A 24,318-nucleotide genomic window follows, 5' to 3' on the forward strand; every position below is an offset into this window, starting at 1 on the left:
AACACCCGTTCGTTCTTTCATTGCAGCGCTACTGGCTTCACCACACGTTCTGATATCGGTCCTGCCCGCGATGCAAGTGATGTTCCGTAAGTATAGCGAGGGCAGCTTCTAGCTCTGCCCTTTATATTGCATGTCCTACTTGAACCTACTGTTTTTGAGATACATAGACGCCTGTGCGCCTACACTGCCGAACGTAAACAGTACGTTCGTACTGTTTACGTTGTTTTCGGTTCAGTTTGCTCGCATTGCGTGTGTATTACCTGACAAGTAGATGAGCTAACCGGATGAATGAAGTATTTGGCATCAAGCGCCATGCATCGCGTGGTCGTTGCCGTGCGTCGTTACTCGACACATTTCGGAGTACATATTCCCGATTGTTTACATGCGCAGCGACGATCGCCACGCGCCACCCACCAAGCGGAAAAAGAACCAGAAGGAAGAGGAGGAGGACGACGAAGAAGATCTTAACGACTCTAACTATGACGAGGTGAGCGGCAGGTCTCTGGGTTTGTTTGGCTTCAATGTTCTGTCGCCGTGCGCTCGGTGAGCCAAGTAATGTGCAAGCTCTTTTTGCAGCTCGCGTCTAGTCCAGTCCATAAAGTTTTTAGCTTAGAGAGCAGTACGACTGCTCTCTAAGCTAAAGTTTGGTTATGGTAACAGTGCCCGGCTTTGAAGTCATTAGATGCTTGCGTACCCATTGTGTGGCTTAGTCGAGACATTGATGTCTTGTGTGCTGCGTCAAAATTCCCTCTATCATGGCCCCTCGGTATGGCTTTGCTCATGTGCATAATCTCAACCTTTTATGTTGCTTGTAAAATTGTAGATGTCAGGGGCACAGGCCGTCATAAAGCAGACATGTCATTGTATTGGTACCTTGTTGCTGACAGCGTGGTGAAAAACTTTGTGTGAAAGCAGAGTTACCGGAACCCTCCTATGCACAGTACTTAGCTGCCTTTATCAGACCGAGGAAGTCAACCGTTTCAAATGGCAGCAGCTGCTGCTTCTATAGGAATCTGACTACATGAGCAAAACTCAACTGTGTTTCCACTTAAACAAGAAGAGCTCCACATGACTGGCTCATGAGCTCTACATTATGCAACATCAGATACAGCATCAGAGGCCTCAGCAACATGCGTACTTGAAGTAATAGTACTGTGTGTGCTGCAAATATCAAGAAACTGGTAGAAAAAAGAGAACATGAACTTTTTTCAATGTGTTTATTGAATTAATTACTCTTTGATTAAAGTTGCAGCAGCAAATTTGTTTATGTAAATAGTGTGAAGTATCTCATGTATATATTGGCATAGGTAGTCCTAAACTAAGCCATAAAGAGCTCCACTTATATGCCAGAAATTGAGGTATGGCAAACTGTTCTCATTGTGACCTGGCGATTCCAGTTCGCAGGATATGGTGGCAGCCTGTTCAGCAAGGACCCCTACGACAAGGACGATGAGGAGGCCGATGCCATCTACGAGGCCATTGACCGCAGGATGGATGAGAAGCGCAAAGAATACAGGTCAGCAGCATATATCACAAGCTGCCTTTGACAGCTATCACCTTTAGTCATTTATTTTGCATACCTACCAACTATCTCAACTTTTCTTTGAAAGCTTCTTGAATTTGTGCTCGTTTCATGATTTTCTGAATTTCTTGTCTGTACCTACAAAAAAAAAAAAAATCTGCTCTGGAAAAATTCTTAGCCATTGGTCTCTGAAGAGGCTCTTCTGGTGGTGAAAGGGTGCTAGACGGGTACTTACTTCGAGCACATTTATACACCAAATTTCTGAAGCTGGCGAAATCGGAAACAGCAAAATCACTGCGAAATTCACTGCAATCTAAAAACAGTGTGTTGCTTCTCAGTCTTTGTTTGAAGTTTGCTGCTGCTGCTTGTGTATTATGTGTAAAGGCAAAACATTGTTAATAAAGTGCATCTGTATGCCTCGAAAGGCATGGGCTCAGAGCAAGCTTTTCTTAGGAAATGCTTGCTGCATTCTGGTGCACAGTAGAATGTTAGAATGCTCTTGCACGTAAATATATACCATGCATATTAAAAAACAACAGGTATCGAAGTTCATCTGCAACCTAACGAAGTCAGTAAAATCGGCAATTTGCTTCATTATATTGAAATTTTGTTATACAGAAATTCGACCTTTTATACCAATAAATAAGGTCACCAATGGAACTTTTATTACATGAAAGGGGCCCCAAAATTTTGATATATTGGGCTATCGGAAAAAGCAAACTTGAATAGTAAAAAGTTCATTTTGTTGAATTTGAGAGTTCGCGACAAAAGATACGGTTTCATGTCATAGTGACGATATTGTCACATAGGTGCATGAACCAAAGCCAGCCACACTTTTGCATCAACTCCACCCCAGCAGATGCTGTTGCCGGCAGTAGGACAATGCTATCATGAAAAGCACCGGCAGGGGGGAATGAATGCTTTTTCTGTGTCTCACTTCAATGCGTCTCTGAAACTCAAGATTACGCAACATCTAGTACTAAATGTGTGGGAAGACAGCGCACCTGATTCCACGCCATCTTGACATGCCTACTGTTTGTACATGCCACAGATTACCTCTAAAACAGGGCACACTTGCGTATCCATGCCGACAGCCATGGAAAGCCATGGCCGTGCTAAAGAAAGGATACATGTGGCAACCTGCCTCCCCCCTCCTTGCATCTCTTGATCGCATTACAGCGAGCTCACTCCTGTCCCTTCTTTCCTTTTCCTCACATGGGAAAACAGGGTTTATCAAGCCGCCATCCTTCTTGGCTTACCCTCACCAGTGTTCACTTTCACGCAAAGCATACAGCGCGCAGGGTGTGATAGGGTCTTATCGCATTAGACTTTATATGGAACACGACACTGCTCCACTTTGACGGTCGCTCTTGGTCACGTGGTGCGCAATTTGAGAGGCGCATTTGCAAGCAGATGCTTGTAATTCAGCCATTTGACCATCTGTGCTGGCAGAAGGTTCCATTTATTGTCTCGGTATTTCTTCACGGCGGCAGTGAAGTTTCGTTATATTGAAATCGTGTGTAAGCGCACTTCTTTATAGTGAGGCTCTAAATACATTGTGCCCTATGGACAAGAAGTCATAGAAAGTTAAATACAGTGGACGCGCAATACCGTATTTACTCGGTTCTAACGCGGCCTCGATTGTAACACACACCAATTTTCCGTGACCAATATAAAAAAGAAAGAAAGAGTACAATACTGCGCACCTCGTGCTTTCATATAGAAATACTATTTTCTCTCATTTAGAAAAAACAGATTTATTCCCAATACACTAAAGTTGCGATGAATAAAAACCAAATGAAAACCTTGCCGCCAAAATTTTCACTGCGCCGGTACGAGTCGTGTGGGGCAACAGATATCACTTGTCGTCGCTATCAGACAACTCTTTATTGCTATCAACAGACCAAAGCATTTCATCCTCGGTGCCGTCCATGGCATTCGAAATCCTGCACTTTTTAAAGGCCTTGTTGACCATGGCAGACGGGATCGTGCACCATGCACCTTTCACCCATCCACCAAAATCCTGCAGCGAGGCACGCTTCATTTTATTGGCGGGCGTGAATTCGTGGCAGCCACTGACAAGCCATTCGGTGTAGATCGCCAGAGTTATATCTTTCACTGGCTTGTTCAAACAAACATCGAGCGGCTGGAGCTGCGATGTCATGCCGCCGGGTATCACGACAAGGTCGGTGTTGCATGCAGCCAGCTTGTCCTTGATGTGCTGGTCAAGGTGGCACCTGAACGCGTCGAGCACAAGCATCGCACGCAGACCCAAACTGCCACCAGGTCTCTTCTCCCAAACGTTATCAATCCAGTCAGCGACCAAGTCCGTGGTCATCCAACCTTTTTCATTTGCACACACAGTCATGCCACTTGGAAACACGATTCCTTTCGGGAACATCTTCCGTCTGAAGATAAGATACGGGGGCAGCTTGTGCCCATCCACAGCACAACAAAGCATTGCAGTGACTAGTTTTTTCGTGGCCAGAAGACAAAACGCGCCCTTACTTCGCCCCGTTCTTTTTGATGGTTGTGGTGGCAGGCATGTCAAAGTAGAGCGGCGTCTGATCAGCATTTCCAATCTGTTTGAAGTGGTAGTTGTTTCTGTGGTGCAACTTCAAAACCTACCGCTGAGAACTGTGCAATTTCTCTTCATATTCTTCGGGCAATTTTTGGTATATTCCTGTCCGCCTTTAAAGAAAAAAGCTTTTTCTTTTCATAAAATTTGATAGCCAGCACCTGCTCACTTTGAAGTCACTCTGCATTAGCCCTTTCTGTAGGGCTAACTGCATCGCCCGTACTTTGAGCAGATCGGTCGTCACAGGCCGCTGTGCCGCTCGCTGCTCTTACACGTATTCTGCGAGCAGCTCTTCTATTTCAGCGGAGCGGCCCTGCTTCGGTCCACTGAAACCCTTCTTTGTTGCGTTGCTGGCGAATATATTCTCCTTCTGTTTGCGCCAGTCCCTCACGCAAGTTTCGGGAACTCTGAGTGCTCGGGATGCGGCCCAATTTCCGTCCGTCTCTGCACACATGATAACTTTCGTTTTAAACGCGGCATCATGGTGGACTCGGTATGTCTTCGCAGTTGGCGCTTCCATGCTGATTGAATAAACGCAGAAAACAGGAAGACAGGTGGTAGACTACGTTACACCAGTGCCTGGTTACACATACACAACATGGAGGTATGCACACGAAGGAAGCTATGGCAGCTAGGCCAAAGGCGCATACGAGGCGGCCATTTTTCGAATGCCGATGGCGATATGGTAACGCGGATTTAGGGTTGTACTCCATTCTAACACGCATGCAATTTTTGGACCCATTCTATCGGAAAAAAGGCGCGCGTTAGATTCAAACAAATACGGTAATTCAAATTCTGATAATTCAATATTTGAGCTACTTCAAACAAATTTCAAATTTTCGGTTGACCCGCTATGTTGTCATTGTATATTAAAGCCGCTTAATTCAAACCGCTTCATTGCATTAATTCAGCTAATTCATACTTTTTGCTTGTGCGGGCTGGAAAATATCTGCTGTCTTTTAACTTCTAGCTGAACATTTGCATTCTTATGTGACTAACAGTCGCAAATAAAGCTGATTGCCTGCCTTTACGTGTCAAAGCAGTCAAACTAGCCAAACTGTGTGCACCAACGATCGCGTATTGATTAAGGAAGAAAGAAAGAAAAAAAGCCGAGACGGCAGGCGCGGTGTGTACGAAAATGACACGTGTGACCCTTGGCCATCTCCTTTTCCTGGTGTGCACACATGTCAAAGTGGCCAAACGACGTGCGCTAACAGAATCGCGCGTTGATAGAGAAGAAGGGGGAAAAACCAGACCACCAAGGTGCCTGAGCGTGCTTTATGTTGTATGTTCGAGTGAAAGTGTGCAAGGTGTTGGAATCGCACCGCTGGCACGAGTTGTTGGGGTCTCGGTGCTGACGCCCGTTATTGCCAATGGGTCGCAAGCCCCAAGGGTAGCGTTGGCCTGGCGGCCTGAGGCACTGGAAGCATCCGAAGGTCCCGGCAAAGCATGAGAAGACTCGTAACAGAACAACTTGTTTATTCTAACATAGCAAAAGAGCGGCCGGTCAGGTCGACCGAAGTGGAGAGACGGGAGAGCACGTAACTCAACAGTACAAATCGGAGCCTCTCTCCTGGCGTCCGGGGGCAGCTGCTCTTATACTCTCGGCGTCGCGGTCCAAAAGGGAAGGTCACGGGATGAAGGTCACGGGATGAAGGTCACGGGACGGCGGAGCATGAGCCCACGACGGCGCGCACGGTCGAGCCGAGAGACCTGCTGAACCGAGTGCAGTGACGCATCGCCAACCCGCCCACACGACGGCGCGAACGGTTGAGCCGAGAGACCTCCAGGCTCCTCATTCGGGGAACTCCGCTCCCCGGCTGCCGCGCTTTGACAAGCGAGGGCACACACGCACACACGAAGACACGTGGCACTGAAACACGCCTGGACACGCTTGGCGGGTAGACGTTGCGGCGGCGTCGAACGGGCCAAAATGTCCGCCGCTTTGAACAAAGCCCCGGCGTCCGTTGCATCCGCGCCGGCATTACCGCGCGTTGTAGGCGAAACGTAACAAAGGGTGAGCCGGCGATCACGGGTCAATCTCATGCATGCAAGGGAGGGAAGCGGGGAGAAAGCGCATTGTCTTTCGTCGTGTGCAAGGCTCTGTGGGGGGGGGGTAGAGGGGGGCATTATTGCGGGTGACATGCGTTATTTGCCCATAACGCTCCTGCTATCGGGGGGCATTTAACTGCGGGTGACCACACGGGCCTACCAGGGCCGCTGTATCTTGAAAGCCAGCTGCGACGAGGACAGAGCCCGTTGCGCACTGTTTTCTCAGCTTAGTTCGTGTTGATGCGAGACACAGCACGAAGTTCAATTCGCTTGCTGCTGCTGCAGTGCTTCCTCACTCCAGCATTTTTACAGCGGGTTTCATGTGTTCATGTTTGCTTGGGTGCGGGACACCGTGCTTGTAAATTCTTGACCACTGTGGAAAACTTTTGCAAAGAAGTGGCTGCGCTTGCTAGCATAGAAAACTCTGTTTTGGTGTCTCATGCAGCGACAAAGCAATCATCCATTTGTGATTTTCCTTTTTTCAAAATGTGAATAGTATTTGAATGTTAGCAGTGTGTTCAAAGAGGCTTGTTGGTGAATCATTGTAATAAAACAGAAACAGCGCAACACAGTTTGCTAGTCAGTGCTCTGTCCTGTCCCCTTTACTCGCTTGTCCTGTGTCGAGCCGTTTCTGTTTTATTCCTGTATTTTAATATTGTGTGGGAACGTTATATATTGAATATATGTGAAAATTTCATCACAACACAAGTTGGTATGGTTCCCCCGAGTCATATTTATGAGAACTTCTCGTAATTCAAACTACTGATAATTTAAACGAAATCCTAGGTTCCCTTCGAGTTTGAATCATCGAGAGCCCACTGTACATTTTATATAGAGAATTTTGTTATATTGAAGTTTGTTAGATTCATATTTAACTTTACATGCATTTGCAAGTTTATTCTGCCTTCATAAATAGGGAAATATCAAAACAAATGTAATATGGGGCCGCTAGCTTGAGTTTGTTGCCGTCTTTTACAGTGTTGCAACTGACCATAACAACTTCAGCCACTGCATGTCAAATCCAAAGGCCAAAAGCAAAATAGTGCCTCTCCTGTTGAAATGGACGAAGAAAAAAAAAATGAGGGAGCGTCGTGTAATAATCTTGAAGCGTAGTCATAAAATATATATAAAAGAAAAGTAGGCCCTCATCACGTGATAGACAAGGGGTAGTTTCTAGTCACCTGCTTTTACCTGAAGAATTCTGGCACCATCTATTGCACAAGCACACATCGGTAATATATGCCCTCTGAGATCTGGCAGCACACCTGGCTTGGCCCGGGTGCCGTAACTTCTCGGAGGTCATGTCCAGCTAATACAGCTGCTCTTGCTAAGCCCAAGAAATGGCCCAAGAATGGCCCAAGAAACCGAGAATGGACCTTGAAAGCAGTGCCTGCTTGTCACAAATATTTTGCTGTCATAGCATCATCGCTCGTATCTGAAGCAAATACAAGTATCTGTTGGGAACAATTGGGTGAAACAATGCGGGATGATGACGATAGATCCTAAGCGGGCAGCTGTCACCTCATATTAGCTTGTGTAAAAGTTACCGCAAACCGAGCAGTCTCTTGAATGTTCTGCCAACCTTGTGGGCCTATTCATTCCCTAGAGCCAGTGCACATGTGGAGGCCCTGGAGAGAAAGGTGGCGTCAGAGGAGGTTGGCTTGCTGTGGCTAGCTGAGTGATGTCGTGCTTCTTCCTGGTTTATTTTTCTTCCTCCGAGCGTGTCGAAGCTGTTCCAATGCCGACCTGAGGAAGTTCGCCAAGTACAACTCTTGACAGGAGCATTGTAGTTGATAGTTATGTATAAATTATTTTTTACTTGATTGAGGCTGTTTTACGTAAATCAATTGTACTGTACTGCACAAGCTACAGTGTTTAGAATGCATTTCTCAGTCAAATAAGTTCCATAAAACACTGAATAATGAAAGACATTAAGGCAAATGAGATTAGGTTTGTCTGTGCAGCATCACGCAAATGGCATTAAAATTTAAGGCATTAGCAAGTTAATGTCATTTTCTGTTCCCGTGTGGCATGGGTATAACTTGTGAGAATAGATGGTCCATTTATGACTTCTTTTCCTTTGTCCTATAGAGAGACGAAACTGAGGAGGGAATTGGAACGCTACCGTCAAGAGAGACCCAAGATCCAGCAACAGTTCACCGACTTGAAGGTCAGTCGTGCTTGCCAGCAGTGAATGCATTTCACCTTGCTTTCACTCATGAAAGTATTTTTCTATGTGTTGGCTGCCAACAGTGTACTGAGACGTTTTCTGCTGTGGTGACTGCAGTAAACGCCTCATCTCATATGTCGTTTACTTGAATAAATATATATTTATTTTTTCATTGTACAGCTATTTGTTACTCCAGTAAAAGAGATTATTGGATGCACCTTGTCAAATTAGCACAGCGCAGGCCGTTCCACATGTTGTAATTTTCATTACTGTGCGACTGCTGCTGTCATAACGCTCCTGCTATCATCTTGAAACTAGCGTTCACCTAGTCAGTGGCTGAGTTATTGCAGTCAATGAAATTCGTTCCTCAAGCATCAGTGGAAAGATGAGTAGTATGAGTGTATGGCATGACGAGAGATGGTGGGGTGAGAGCCCTTAAAACAAGGCAATCCTTGCTGTGCTGCTGCCTTTGCTCAGCTTACTGACTGTTGCTGCAGCCATCAGCCCTCTTGTGTATTCATGGACAACTTTCTCTGGCAATGGAAGGAAAGCCGCAGGAGCGGAACATCTGCGCATGTGTTACTGCAACAAGTATTCTGGCATCATTTGACCATTCTTTCGGTTTCTCAGAACATACCGAATCAGCATAGGTCTCACGTGCGATGGTTTCGCATTTGCCCAAATGGGGCAGAGAAAAGCAGAAAATATAAGTCAAACATGACATTAAGTGGTGTGTTCTGTCTTGTTTTGCTTTTGTAAATAAGATGCTTGAAATTTCTCTTCCCCAGCTTAAACTAAAGCTGAATAAAGTGTGATAATTTTTTCCAAGAGCAGTCTCACTTGCTCGCACTTTTCCTCCAAAATGTTTCCTTCATTGCCACAGAGAGTTTTCCGCAAGTGTAGAGTTGGATATGTGTTAATATACGCATACTTCTTATAAAAGTTGGAACAGCTATACTGTCGACGTTCGATTTTTCGGACTCACTTGGAGCCGTGAGAACCTCCGAAAAATTCGACAGCCTGAAGAAATGGATGCATGCCTTTTACTACCCCCCAGGGCTCAGGTCGCCACAGGCACATCCGAAATAGCTCTGCAGTCCTGCGAGTACACATATTAGGTGTATCGGTGCTCATACTACGATAGGAGTTGAGGTTGCATGCATGCAAAGTTAAGGAATGCATACCGTTTCCCGTGACAAGTGCCCCTTCTCATTTTTGGTATGCTTCACCGTGTGGGGATCTCACCTGTACTCTTGGGACAAAGGAATGACAACACACTAGTGCAGACAGTCGCAAGGGCATTTATTGTGCCTTTCATAGACAGGTGTCTGCTTGCCGAGTTGCTATCCACAAACACAACAAATCGTGAAAGTCCACTCACCGCGACCGGATAGAGAGCAAATACAACCTTTGTCCGTAAAGTTCCGAGACTGAGTCCTTTAAAAAAAATTCGTTTAACATTGAAATCATTTGTGCAGCACCCCTTCGAAATAGTCTCCCTTGCAATCTATGCACAGCTTCCAACGCTTCGTGAGGTCTTGGAAACAGTTGGAAAACGCTTCTTTTGGCAGGGCTGTCAGCTCCTTTGTCTTGAATGGCCTCCACGCTCCCCACCGAGCGACCTTTTAGGGCTCTCTTCACACGAGGAAACAGGAAAAAATCACATGGGGAGAGGTCAGGCGAGTATGGCGGATGGGGAAGTACAGTAATGCTGTGCTTGGCGAGAAATTTTGTCATGCTGAGAGCAATGTGCAGCCTTGCGTTATCGTGGAGAAGGCTCCATTGTCCAGACGCCCATAAGTCAGGGTGATGGCATCGCACTGCATCATGCATTTGTTGGAGCATGCGGATATAAAACTCCTGATGCATTGTCTGCCCTTGTGGGACGAACTCGTGGTGTATGACACCTCTGGCATCAAAAAAAACTATCAGCATCGTCTTTGTTTTGGTCTTCTGTCGCCGCACCTTTCTCGACGTCGGAGAGCTTGTGGACTGCCATTCAACGCTTTGCCTCTTTGTTTGAGGATTGTATTGAAAGCACCATGTTTTGTCTTCAGCAATTTTAAACAAGTGATACATTTACACAGCCTAGCGTGACTCCCAAATGGAGCCCGCGAAACGAAGCATACAGCATACGAGCACGAAGCTCCAAATACACTGACGAGTACGCAGCTCACAAGCAGGACGACGAGCACACTCTAGCAGCCTACAACAGCTGCTTATAAACACTCCATTGGTCCCTAGTTCCTTAGGTGAGAGAACGCGGTTTTCTCACCCTAGGTGAAAGAACCGTTCGACCAGTCATCGATCCGAGCCGCCTTTGAACGGGAGGGCTTGCACACACACATACGCACTGGTTTCCCCGAACCCGAGTTGAGCGCGTCCCCGTAGCCAGGTGGTCACGCCTGACCCCAGCTGGCGCCTCTAAATTCAAGAGCTGCCTTTCTCCTGTAGACGCTACTAGTGTCAGCAGACTGTGACGAATCCTGCGGCCCACGCACTGCAAAGCACCCTTTTTGGGGGGGGGGGGGGGAAGCTCTTCTTGCTGCCGAGAGAGACCATGAAGACCCGGCAAATGAACCAACAATACGTTGGGTGCCAAACATGGCTCGCCCGGCTATCGTCACCGATTCTCCAAACGAGGCGCATGGTCGGTTAGCGCTGTCGTCCTCGCTGGTTCTCCGAAGGGCGCCAGCACCGTGGGTCGATCGAAACACTTGCAGCGGGCTGAAATAGCTTTGCAGAGCAGTACCCCTGCAGGCCGATCCTAACAGGGTATAGCACACAGCAAGTGTCATCTGCTTGTGTTACAACGTGCTCCATGTTGACAAGAGCTCCGCAGTTAGCATTGGTCTCAGTCTTTTTTTTCGCGAGCACCATAGTTCACCTTTGTTATGTTGTGGGCTGCAAGCGTAGTGACTGGCAATATGTCAAGTTGCGACATCGTGTGCCTCTGCAAGGGTAGCAGACGAGTGGAGTGGCTACAGTGCATCGGACTGTCGGCATCCGATTGGCGTCAGGATTTAGGTGTTTGCAGCCGTCACTTTACACCGGAGGAATAGTACCACAATAGTGTTTCGTGTGCCCAGTATTCAGGTAAACACAAGCGCAAGCGGACTGGGCCTGGCCCTTTCACAGGATGAGCAGAAGCGCAAATGTGAATGGTCTGCATGGTGCTGCCACCTGGTGGCACAGAGCTTAACCAAACACAGAACTAATGTAGCATTAACAAAGTGTACTCTACTCTGCTGCTGGTGTAAATTTTTGGCAAGAGCGCAATTGGGAATACGTTGTTTTGAAATGTTTAAGATGTTTTTGACTTGTTCAAAGCAATAGATCTTTCTTTGGCTGGTTAGGCTCTGCACCACTGAGCTTGGCTGGACTATGCAGACCGATCACGCCACTCACGTACGTCTATGTTAGAGCTCCTTCATCGCAGCAGTAGTAGTATGGAGGGGCTTTAGTTTATGTCTCCACCTATCCGTCAAAATGTCCAGCTCGCCTGTGGTTACCAGAATACCGGACATGCTCGGTGCTGCGACAGAATGCTCGCAACACACGCTGTGTCAGGCGGCTGGCGGAGAGGTTGGAGAGGCTTCGCACGCTGGCTCTAAGACAACCAGAAGTAGACGACACGACGTCCCATCATAATGCAGAGCCAGTGAAGGCGGAGCTTAGCCCCGATCCCTCGGCGAACGAGTTGAGGAGGAAATGCATGGCTATGAAAGCGGGTAACTTGTAATCATCCATAGCTCTCTTAATATGAGGCACTTTGCAGAAATTGTGGTGCGAATGATTTACTGTAGCTGTACCCTATGCGTCTACAAAATTTGTCCGAACCATTTCAAGGACTCTTTAATATTCGTATTGAATTTCAAAACTTGGTACTATTCAAAAATTTTTGAATATTCGGTTGGATACAAACATTTGAAACAAATAGAATATTATTGCTGACTGTGTGGGAGCAAAGATTGTTCTTAGCATTTGTTTCGATCTAATCTAAGAATATGTGTGTGATTTTGTGATAATTTCGTGCTCCTGGTGAAGTTTTGTTTGTAAAAGCTTGCTTAGTCACTGGATTCATTAAGTGTTGCGGGAAAGCTACCCTTTTAGTAGCAAGGCGCATGGGTTTGCGGTCAGATTGGGTGCACTTTTTTGTAATGCTACCCTGAATTCTGAGCTTATTGCTTGACAGCAAATGCAATGAGTGACTGCTGGCACAGGGTGAAATGCCTCTGAGTAGGAATTAAATGTGTAATAAGACGCAGGTTAGTGAGAACTGACAGTTAGTGGTAATTGCTCAATTTTCGAAGCCAACATGAGCCAAATAGAAAATATTCTAGTCTAATTTCTTACAGTTGACCATGTAATTGAATTTTCCAATATGTTAAAATAACCATGCTTGCTAATAAATGCATGTGCATATCATTATTTGATATTCGAAGTTGAGTATTCGTATTCGAAAATTTTGGCATTCGCACGCCGCTACTGAGAAGACAACATGTGTGTGAATAAACGGTTAAAGTGTGGCAGCTGTCAAACTATGTTCCTTTTATACAGTTTTTTTTTAATTTTGAGTAGGCCTGTATCTATAAATGTAACAAAGGGGTTGTGCATACCTGCCATGGTTGCTTAGTGGCTATGGTGTTGGGCTACTAAGCACGAGGTCGCGGGATCAAATCCCGGCCACAGCGGCCCCATTTCGATGGAGGCGAAATGCAAAAACACCTGTATACTTAGATTTAGGTGCACGTTAAAGAACCCCAGGTGGTCCAAATTTCCAGAGCCCCTCACTATGGCATGCCTCATAATCAGATCGTCGTTTTGGCAAGTAAAACCTTATAATGTAATGTGTAAGGGGTTGTGCATATGGGACCTGATCTTCTAATAAGTATTTGGTAGGCCCATACCTACTTTTGATATATTTCGTGGTGACTTCTGTGCATTGATTCTCCTTCCTGTTTATGCTTTCACTTCGGTGCAGAGAGATTTGGCACAAGTCACTGTGGACGACTGGAAGAGTATCCCTGAAGTTGGCGATGCCCGCAACAAGCGACAGCGCAACCCTCGCCCTGAAAAGTGAGCGCTTTCTTAGTTTTCTTGATTACATTACGTTTGGCTGTTACAACCTTCTATAGTGAGTTTAGATAATGCCATGCAGACAGATAGTGTACTTACCTATATACATATCTGTAAATTTTTAGTCTGGTATTGTAAGATGCCCGACATTTAGAGCTTCTTTATGATCCCTGTAGTGACACCGATAAATTTATTATCTTTTATTTGCATATAAAATTGCAAAAATTATTTGCACAATCGAGTTCAATAGAGCACAGGTAAAGTGAACTGATTTTTCAGTGCTGATAGATTATTCAGATTTATAAACAGCACTGCCACCTATGCTGCAGAACTAGTGTATAATGAGGACAGGAATTTTCGCCATCATTGCATCAACATTTCGTGCACCACAGAAAAATAAAAGAATAATTTTATTTTTCTGTGGTGCAGATCATTCTAGCTGTGACAGGCAGTTCCTTAGGGTTTGGCAAGGACGTGGCATGTTACAGCGTAGCCAGACTGTCGTTCAATTGTTTCAGTTAAGTGCACTTGTAATTCCACCAGGTTCACGCCCATGCCGGACTCCATCCTCTCCAAGGCAGGCATTGGCTCCGAGGCTGTGACCACGCTGGACCCACGGCAGCAGGTGGGAGGCTATTTTGCAGTAGATGCCGAGAGGGACGTTCTAATGATCAGAATGAAGAAGATGGCAGGCAATCATGCCTGTGCATTGCTAGTTCTGAGTGGGATAAGGGGAGAGGCAAGGTGGAACGGAGGTGGTATGATGGCAGGGGAGCCTCGCTGTAATAAAATTGGCTGTAATATATATAATGAACAAATTGAAATTCCCTCTCAGATCACCGTAGGTGTAGTGCTGGCATTCTTTACTTTGTTTTACCAAAGCAAGGTAACAAATGTTCTCCGCTTCGATGCTGCATGCTGCAAGTAGTAATGTGCTTTTGACATGGTGCCACGGTAAAACATCCTGGCTGTGCATGAGCGCCTTGCGCGCAGCTGTCTGCATGTATTGCAGACTCTGTGCCTGTTTTTCTCACATGTTAGGACCTGTTGCCTCAGGCTGGACCTTCTGAGCGGCATCTTGTTGTCACCAAAAGATGAGGGAGTGTAGCGAACGTCGTGATAACAAAGGATTAACACCAAGTCATGAGTGCTTTCACTGGTTCTCGTTAAAAGCGTGAAGTTCCAAAGGTTGCACAAAAGTGTTTACATTGTTAGCGAGTGAAGTGCTGCACTGGATTGGGGCACATGATAGTGGTTTCAGCAATGCAGCCATGGTAAAGGATGTTTTTTTTAAAAATCTTTTTCCTTTTATTTTCTTCTTTCCTTTTTAGTTTCAACAAGCTTCAAAAGCCACCTTTAAGTTCTGCTGGAACATGTATGCGAAAAGAAAATGACAGCCAGGACATGCATTCTCTTGCTATGCTTGTTCTTCGGTTGAAATGAATCTAGTTGCCAGGCAATTTTTCAGACATAGCAGATGTTGCAGACTAATTCGAAGAAAAGTTGCTGAAAACAAAAAAAATGTCTTCAATTTCTTGCACCGCTTGAAGCGGGTACAGGTCATAGTTTTTGCGGCCACTGAGACAGTGCTTGTTTATTTCTTTCTTGGAACTGTGGCTCATTTATGAGGCACAACCTGATGGGCCTGTTGATAACCGTTGTGCAGGCTTATGGTGGAGGGCTGACAACACCATTCCCAGGCACGGCCACTCCTGGCTGGGCCACTCCGTCGGCCGACCTTGACCTGCGCAAGATCGGTCAAGCTCGGAACACCCTCATGGACATCAAGCTCAACCAGGTTGGTACAGTAAAACCTCATTCATTTGAAAATTGGATAATTCAGACTCATTCTCTGGTCTGGGGAGGCATATGCTTTATTTAACAGCATCAAACTCTTGTTAATTTGGACATATTTTGACGCACGCCGGTTAACTAGGGCAACCCATGGAGTGGGGCAAGCACAGAGCACCGCAAACGTACGACACAAGACAGCTGAGTGGCGGTGGTGTTCAAATGAAACTGTATAGCCTGCATAGCCATAGTTATTAGTGGTAATTTTATGGGAAGGGGATGACAGGAATGCCGGAATGCTTCGTGCCTATTTGGGCCTTTATAGCCTTTATTCTTGTGTTTATGCCATGCATGATGTTGTGATGCCTTCGTGCCCTCAGAACACTGTAGTCGCCATTCATGATCGTGTTAACATTTTCGTCCACAACGGTTGTGACAAACTGTAGTTTTGTTTTGACTCAGTGCATATTGGCCATGGCATGCCTTCAGAACGGTGTGGGCGCCACCCATAATCGTGTCGATAGTGACCACGATTTTGCGGTCGCTCCCAATTTCTCTTACAACTTGCGCTTGTGCAAAAGTTTGGGAAAATACGAGAAAGAAGCTCTCGTCTAGGCAACACCTGTCTCAGCGAAGCATGCACTCGCAAAACCTCATGCCTCGTCACCTCTGCTACGATAGAACTGAATGGTGGGAGGGCATCGAGTCTAGTCCAGCTATGCCTCCGCAACCAAAAAGAAACCCATTCCTACACTGTCTACGGTTCTTCGATTCTATGTGATGCGCCTCCCTGGAAGCATATTAAAGTTGTATGCTCTTTACACTGAGTCATCTGCTAGTCTACTGCTCTGGCTGCTGTGACGGATGCACAGAAATCTAAGGATACCCGGACTTTGGAATATGAATTCGTAGTACTGAGGTGTTGCCAATGTGACACAGAAATTAAATAACAGTCGTTATTCTGTAAAGCTTGGTGTTCTGAAGTTCATAGCACTGAAATATTTTTACATTGAAACCATAATCAGACAGTGCGGGAGTTAAAAAAGTTTGGTAATCTTAAGAAGTTTGGTAATGTTGTGTTCATAGTAATATGGTTTCACTGCAAGGAACAGATAGCATGTAGACAGAGCGCTCTGTCTAGCATGGATTGCTTCCATGAAAAGAAAGTCTGTTTGCAGTAAGAGCAAAACTATTGAGGGGTTGGAACACGTGGCATTAAAAGGTATGTAAACTACATTACAATATCCGTGACAGTTCAGACTTGCCAGACATAGTGAAATGAATTGCCAGGAAAAAAGAACCTTCAGAGTCAACAGGCAGAACTTGTCCTCCTTTCGGTGCAGCATGGCAGGTCAAGTGTAGGCTGTATTCAGGGGTTAAATAATTAATGTAGTCCAGCTTACGACATTAAAACCAAAGCTGCTGCTCTGCCTTCAATTCCTTGCAGGTGTCGGACTCTGTCAGTGGCCAGACCGTAGTGGATCCCAAGGGCTACCTGACTGACTTGCAGTCCATGATTCCCAGCCACGGGGCCGACATAAGGTGTGTGGAAGTAATTTTGCTCTCCTACCTGATTTTCTTGCATTACATCTTTTTTTTTTTACTTATATCATCAGCCACATTAAAAGAACAGCGGGATGTAAAATTAAGCCAAGGTGCCTTACGACTTATTTGCTGCGTGTTCATTCCTCGCATTGCATGCACCATGAGTCTTTGTTTGAAGTGCACCCAATACGATTTTACATACAATTGAAACTTGACACATTGAATTAGAAAAGGCTAGAAAGAAGCTTCATACACTCAGAATATGATACACGAAAATGTGCTAATGTAAGCTGAAATGCCCACATGTCTTGGATAGTTAAAAAAACATATAGTAGCAAACGAAGCTGAGTGGCGCATTTGAGATATCTCCATTGCAAGCTTCTGTGTAAGGACACACTTGGTACCATACTTAGTGCATGCAGTTTGTGATGCACTGTAATTGAGATCTTGCACTTGCACTAATTTACTATTCACTTTTGTAATTCTCTGAAGGAACTGCATGTTAACAGGGCAAGAAATTGTGGTTGCTCAAGTGGACAGTTTTCCTTACTCAAGTGTTGCAAGCGATAGTTACCAAAAAAGCTTCAATGAAAAGAAAGTCGCAGTTTCACCCGAAAGGCGAAACATTGATTGCGATAGCAAAGTATTAGACAGCTATAGAACACAACATTGCTTGGCTGCACACAAGCAATGTTGCTTATGCGGGCTGGATTTGTAACCATGGCACGACTGGATGTAATAAAGATTATTATTATTATTATTATTATTATTATTATTATTATTATACAGAGTAGGGGTAGTACAGTAGCTGACAGATTTTTTGGGCAACAAAAAATTTGGACTTGATAGATATTCCAGACTTCCTAAATGCACCCTCAGGGTTCCCATAAAGCTAATGCATTTTCACGGTCGTTTTTTGAGACGAATTTAGGCCCCAAAGTTTGATTTTCCAAACTAAATTGGGCATTCCGAGCCATGCTACCCAATCTTGGAGGCCAACATGTTAGATTTTCCACTGGCTTGATCAGGGTTGGCTTCCAGTGGCCCGCTCGATAGCCTCCAAGTCTAGGAGGCACACGCTTTTGATAGACCCCTGCTGACGTACGTCACACCATGCCAGGAAGGAAGGAAATCAACTTTATTCAGGTCCTGCAGGCCACGAGAGCTTTGGGCTCTCATGGAGTGGACGTCTCCCATGACGGAACCGGGAGGTTGAGTTTCCTGGCGGCGTCGTGGACCTGCTGGACGGCCCAGAGTTGGGGAGCGAGTTCTTCGCTCCTGATTGCTTCTTCAAACTTGCGCTTGTCCTGTTCATAGTTTACGTGAGCTTGCGAGCACGGCCAGAGTAAATGATAAACGTTAAGGGATGTATTGCAATTGGTGCAATAAGACTTGTCGTAGAGCTCAGGCATGTAATGGTGTAATCTGTTTTGAGTGGGGTATGTGTCTGTTTGTAGCATTCTGAGTGTAACCGCTTGAGCTCGAGTGAGCGTGTGGTGTGGCGTGCTATATTGTCTGTGTTGTAGGTAGTAGTGTTTAGTGATTTCATTGTATGTAGTGGGCGCGTCCTTATTCTCCGAGTTGTCGGGTGAAGCCGCGCGGTCTGTAAGCGCGCGCGCAGCCTCGTGTGCCGCCTCGTTAAGGTTGGGGATGTCACCGAGCTTTGGTCCTAAGTGTGCCAGGAACCAGTATATGAAGTGGTTCTTAATCTCTTTCTTTGAAACAATTTTGAGAGCCTGTGCGCAGACCGTGCCCTTTTGGAAAGCTCTGATAGCGGCTATGGAGTCGCTGTAGATATGGGAAAGATTGTCGTCGGTGAGCGCAACAGCGATCGCAACCTGTTCGGCCTGTTCAGGCTTCCTTGCAATTACCGTGGCTGCATATCTTGTAGATCCGCGGCCGTCCACAACCACCACTGCGAAAGCTTTGTTTCCCGTGTATGCCATCGCGTCCACAAAAGCTGAGCGTTCACGGTTCGCCAAGGCTTGGTTAAGAAGGAATTGTCCTCTCGCTTGTCATCTGCCCCTGTTGTTTTCGGGGTGTACGTTTCTGGGTATAGGGCGGACTGTGATCCTGGCGCGTATGTCCCGTGGGAGGTCCGCAAAGTCTTTTTCTATGTGTCCTTGTGCAAAGCCTAGCTTCTCTAGGATCGTGCGCCCCGGAGGCGTCGTCGAAAGCCTAGCAAGCTGGGCGCGCTGCTGGGCTTCGGCAATTTCTTCCAGGGTGTTGTGCATGCCCAGGTGCCCCAGCTTCTCGTTGCTGGTGCTGGCTGGAATGCCGAGGGCTTGCTTGGTGACCTTTCTGATTTGGGCATTCAGTCTGTCTTTTTCGGATCGTGTCCAATTGAGCATTGCCGCAACGTATGCGAAGTGACAGGTGACGAACGCGTGTATGAGTTTGATGAGATTATGTTCCTTGAGGCCCCTGTGTCTATTGGCAATTCTTCTGATGAGCCCAATAGCGTTGTTGGTTTTGTTGATGAGCTTCTGAACCGTAGAGGCATTGACGTCTTTAGCCTCTACGATCATACCCAGGACTCTGAGTTTGTCGACGCACGGTATGGCGTGTCCCGAAGTGGTTCGTACGATAATTTCTTGATTATAGTCGAAGTCTGACGAGTATGGCCTGCGGCCTTTCTGCGTGGGTCTGCGTACGAGCAGCTCCGACTTGGTAGGCAAGCATCTGAGTCCTGTGGGAATTAGAAATTCTTCTATGGCGTTCACTGCTTCTTGCAAGATGTCCTGCACCATGCCTGGGGTTCCTTTGGACACCCACATGGTGATGTCATCTGCGTATATGGTATGCTCGAGCCCGTGGATCTGCCCTAGTTTCTCAGCAAGTCCCGCCATGACAAGGTTGAAAAGCATAGGGGAGATGACCACGCCAGTGACGTCATAGTGTGATGTCATCAGCGCACATGCAGTGACCCTGGTTGGCAAAACACCACCTGTGCCAGCTCGCAGTGGGTTGCAGTCGTGCAATGCTTGGTGTGGGTGTGCACCACGTGGACACCCTTTTTTTTTGCTTGTTTTTGTGAAGCTGTACTCATATCAGTCAGATTAACAGTACAAACAGATAGCAGTAGATTAACAGTACATACTGTGTGCCAGAGAACATCAGTGTGTGACAAACAGTGTGGTGTAAAACTGTCGACGCTGGCTTTTTATTTTTACTTGCATAAGTTAACAACATGGTGGCTTATTGCTGACAGCGACATCGGCTTTTCTTTGGAAATGCACTGCGTTTCTTCTGTCATGATATAATGTGTGGCAAAAAATGACGACAGTATAAGCTCATTTCTGCGTAGGAAAAAGGAGTACATTGCTGTGTGGACGTGTGTGTGGTGTAATGTGCAGCTAGCAGTGCATTATGTTTGTGAAAATGCGGACGTGCTGATGTGTAATAGGGGCAGTCTGAGTGACCAGGCATCGGCAGAACTTCAGGACCCATCATTTTTGTACAGGTGGGGATGAATGAGCCGCATGATCAGTGAGTGCGGTTACCTTAGGGCCATCTGCGCTGTGTGGAGAAAAATTATTTTGGCACCATCTATCGGCCTAAAGGCAGGACTGTAAATGCGCTCCTCGCATTTCTATCTTTACCATTTCCAGAACAGTGTATGCCTCGCCACAAGGAACGTTCATGCGCTATAAGCATGTTTTTACCATTGCCGAAGCTGCGGCCATAAGCTTCGTCACAGGGATTGCAGAAAAGGCAACCCACTAACCTTATTGCGCTTTATAGCAGATATCATGAGTTTTAGCTAAAGCAGTGAAGTTTCTTATTTTATTTCTTGTTCTTATACTTACGAAACAAGATTTAAGCTGTGATGATCCACATAAACACATAAAACTGGGTCTTCTAAAATTAATACCAGCAAAGGGAGGCCGCAGGCACCACGAAGTTAAAGTGCAGAACGAATTCAGTATGATTTATATACGCTTCGTGCACCTGCATTCGGGTGGCTGAGAGGTAAAATTAATTAAAGGGACCCTGAAATGATTTTGACGATTTTCTACAAACATACTGAGTCGTTAGAGTAGGTCCTTCTGATCATTGACACATCTAAGCGCTCCGCTTAAAGCGTGTAATTTATTATAAGGTTTTAAAAATGCACATCGCTGCCAATCGCAGCACGCTGCTCAGCGGAATTTTAAGCCGCCCCTACCCATATGACGGAAATCACCCATATGACGTCAGTGGGGCGAGCTATCCGATTGGCTGGCCAGGGCGCGTGATCGATAATTTTTCCAACTTTATGGTAAATAAATGATCTTTGTAATAGTTAATGTTAATAGTTAATAGGAATGTTAGTTAATTTGTTTTTATAAAAAGAAAGTAACATAAAGGGAAGGCACAAGAACAATTTTTCAGTACACTTAAGCACTTCCGGCACACAGCAAGCGTCGTCTGCTTGTGTTACAACGTACTCCATTTTGACGAGAGCTCCGCGGTCAGAGTCGGTCTGTCTTTTCGCGAGCACTATGATTAGTACTTTGTTGCCTTGTGGACTGCAAACCTAGTGTCTGGCAATATGTCAAGCTGCAACATCGTGTCCCTCTACAAGGCAGCATACGAGCGAACTGGCTGCTGCGCATCGGACTGCCGCTATCCGATCGACGCCAGGATTTGCGCGTTTGTGGCCGTCACTTTACACCGGAAAATTACTAACGTAATAGCGTTTGGCGAGTCCGGTATTAGGGCAAACGCAAGCGCAAGGGGACAGGGTCTGGCCGCCTGACTGTGCCGGGATGAGCAGAAGGGCAAATGTGAATGGTCTGCACGGTGCAGCCACCTGGTGGCACAGAGCTCAACCATACACAGTAGCAGCAACAAAATGTATTCATCTTTGCTGCTGGTGTGTATTTTTCACAGGAGTGTAATCATCAACACGTTGTTTTTATAAATGTTTAGAATGTTTTACACTTGGTTAGAGCAATATTAGCGCTTTGTTTGACTGGTTAAGCGCTGCGCCAACAAGTGCCTGGACCGTGCTGACCGATCAGGCTGCTCACGTACGTCTACGCTAAAGTTCCTTCATCCGCTTGAGTTTATGCCTCCAGTCATTTGCCGGAATGACCAGCTTGCCTGTGGTTACCGGAATACCGGACACGTTCGGCGCTACGACAGAATGCTCGCAACGCACGCTGCTTCGATAGCTCTTGGTCGACGGCCAAGCGGCTAGCGGAGAGGTCTTACGCGGGAGGGGGCGTGCTCCAAAACAACCGGAAGTGGACGATGTGACGTTGCATCGTAACGCAGTACCAGTGAAGGCAGAGCTTAGCGCCGCTCGCTCGGCGAGCGAGTTGAGGAGGAAACGCATGGCTAGGAAGGAGGGTAACTTCTAATCGCTTGTAGCTCCATTAATACGTAACGCTTCACTTAAATTGTGGTGCGAACGTTCTAGTTAAGCTGTACCCTACGCGCCTACAAGATTTGTCCGAACCGTTTCAGGGGCCCTTTAAGATACAGTCGAACCTCGATATATTGAACAGCGTGGTGACTGCGAAATAGTTCCATATAGTCAGAATTCGATATAGAAAATCATGTAAAAAACGCGTCAATAACTTGTGTAAGTCAATGAATGAACCAAGGGCGTGATTCGGGATCATTGTACGGAGCGCACATTCGGTTGCACCACGCACAATTGGCCTAGGCCGCACAGACTTCGTCAGCCGTGAGTGCGTGGTCGATTGCGTTGCTCGCAATTAGCCAAGGCAGTGCCGACTTTCTCAGCCACGCAAAGTTGGCGTGGCCTAGGCCACTCGCGCACGACGCAACTGAACGTGTGCTCCGAACAACGATCCCCGATCGTGCCCCAATCGTGGCACAGTAAATGCTCACTTGAAGCTTCGCACAAAGTATTTATTTCTTTGGCTGAAAGTACTGCAGCAGCGTAGCCTGCTTCTTATTGGCAGTCGCGCGCTTAAACATGGAGCCCTCAACCTAGTCTAAACTGTCCATAAGTGATAGGCCGGTGTCCTCTATTGCACCGCAGTAATGCCGTAGAAGGGCCAAAGCAGCTACAGCCCTAGTTGAAGTTGGGAGCGGGGCAACATCGGAGCTTGCGGGATCAACCTCGGCAGCGTCTTCGTTCGGTTGCTACTTCTGCTGCGATCTCCATGTCCGGCAATCGAAGCATATTGAAACACTGTCAATAACAAAGTATTAAGAGGCGTTTGCCAAGGCGACTGTGAGTGAACCCAGTGAGCGCGAGCTGTCGTGTGTTTTTGTAGGTGCAAACCGTCAGTCCTCGCGAGGCGCAGCAGGCGCAGAGTGCCGCACCGAGGAGGAGTCAGTGCGGCAAATGCAATGCGTCGTTGATGTTGTCGAACTGGCCAAGCCGTTATGTTCAAATGGTGCCTTCGGCGCGATCGATGTGTGCAGCTATAGTGCGCAGCAGTCGGAAACGCCGGTCGCGCCACTGCTATCTTAGAGGGTGTTGGGAAAACTCATAGCCTGTCAGAGCGCACGTAGTCTGGGGTGGCGGAGTTCGATATATCCATTTTACATCCAACCCCGCTTGAAATAAAAAATTAAATATACATGCGATTTTCCATGTGATGGAGAAAGTGTTCAACATACGCAATAATTCGATATAGCCATGCTCGATATATTGAGGCTTGACTGGTGTTAAACATTCCTATTCAGCAGAGTGGCTTATGAAGAATGCTGTAAGAAAGAGCTCCAGTTTGGTTTCGAACACCTGAGTTATTTCACTGTGTATCTAAAGCACGGTAATGACTGTTTTTGCTTCCCACCCCCATTGGAATTGAAGCACCACCACCGTGTATGGCTGATGGTTGCAGACCAAATTAATCTTGTATATCGTTTAATATTACAGTGTAAATAGTGTAAATTAAGTGCAGTCACGTCAATGCAATGTAATTTTTTTTCCCAACGACGATGAATTTAAGCGAAGCGTCGTTTCGGCACGAGGAAAATGTTCATCTTCTGCGGCAATATATTTGCTTTCACAGAGTAATGTGATTTTTGTGGCTGTTTGATCTACGGAAGAAGCATTCTTACAAAATCACCATATGCTGATTTAAGGGCACCATGCACTTGGCAACAACGATACGTTGTTGTATCAGTAAAATGAGGATGGTTACTCTCTGAGCACAGTTCATAGGTGCTGCCACAAACAGCAATATGCAAAAATTTAGATCACTTAGGTGGTAGCCGCTTAGATACAGGCAGCTCTCCTATGCAGAAAACCGATCGGCTGCATGTTTTTTGCCAACAAGTGCCCACTTCAGAGGCGTGGCAGAAGGGAGGGGCACTCCTTGTGATGTCATGCTGCTTGCAAACAGGGAAAGGTCTACAGAGAGCGCATACCATCCTTCAGTTTCGGAGTCCATGCCTGCTCTTCCTTAGCTGACAAAACGCTCCAGGGGACAGCACTTTTTCTTTTTTCGGTCAGCACTATCATCATAATCACTTAATGCGGGATCAGCTCCTTTCTTCTTTTTTTTTTAAAGCTTCGGTTGCTATTTTGCACATATTGTGTCCATAGAGCGTGCGTGTCTCAGAGACGTTGTCGCATCTTTGTGTGTATTTCTGTGGCTTTGCATTTGTGTA

At 46.3% G+C, this 24,318-nt stretch overlaps 1 protein-coding gene across 1 annotated transcript in view; it reads left to right on the forward strand.

Moving 5' to 3' along the window:
* Prp6 (pre-mRNA processing factor 6) overlaps positions 1-24,318 on the forward strand; it is a 58,120-nt gene that overhangs the window by 197 nt on the left and 33,605 nt on the right. Inside the window, exons 2-9 of the mRNA XM_050185018.3 lie at positions 27-86; positions 391-487; positions 1,398-1,516; positions 8,244-8,322; positions 13,307-13,401; positions 13,945-14,026; positions 15,068-15,199; positions 16,640-16,734. Of these exons, the coding sequence (XP_050040975.1) occupies positions 27-86; positions 391-487; positions 1,398-1,516; positions 8,244-8,322; positions 13,307-13,401; positions 13,945-14,026; positions 15,068-15,199; positions 16,640-16,734 (759 nt within the window). The remainder of the gene's footprint in view (positions 1-26; positions 87-390; positions 488-1,397; positions 1,517-8,243; positions 8,323-13,306; positions 13,402-13,944; positions 14,027-15,067; positions 15,200-16,639; positions 16,735-24,318) is intronic.

This window comes from Dermacentor andersoni, chromosome 4 (genome assembly GCF_023375885.2).
Source record: "Dermacentor andersoni chromosome 4, qqDerAnde1_hic_scaffold, whole genome shotgun sequence".
Classification (NCBI taxonomy): Eukaryota; Metazoa; Arthropoda; class Arachnida; order Ixodida; family Ixodidae; genus Dermacentor; species Dermacentor andersoni.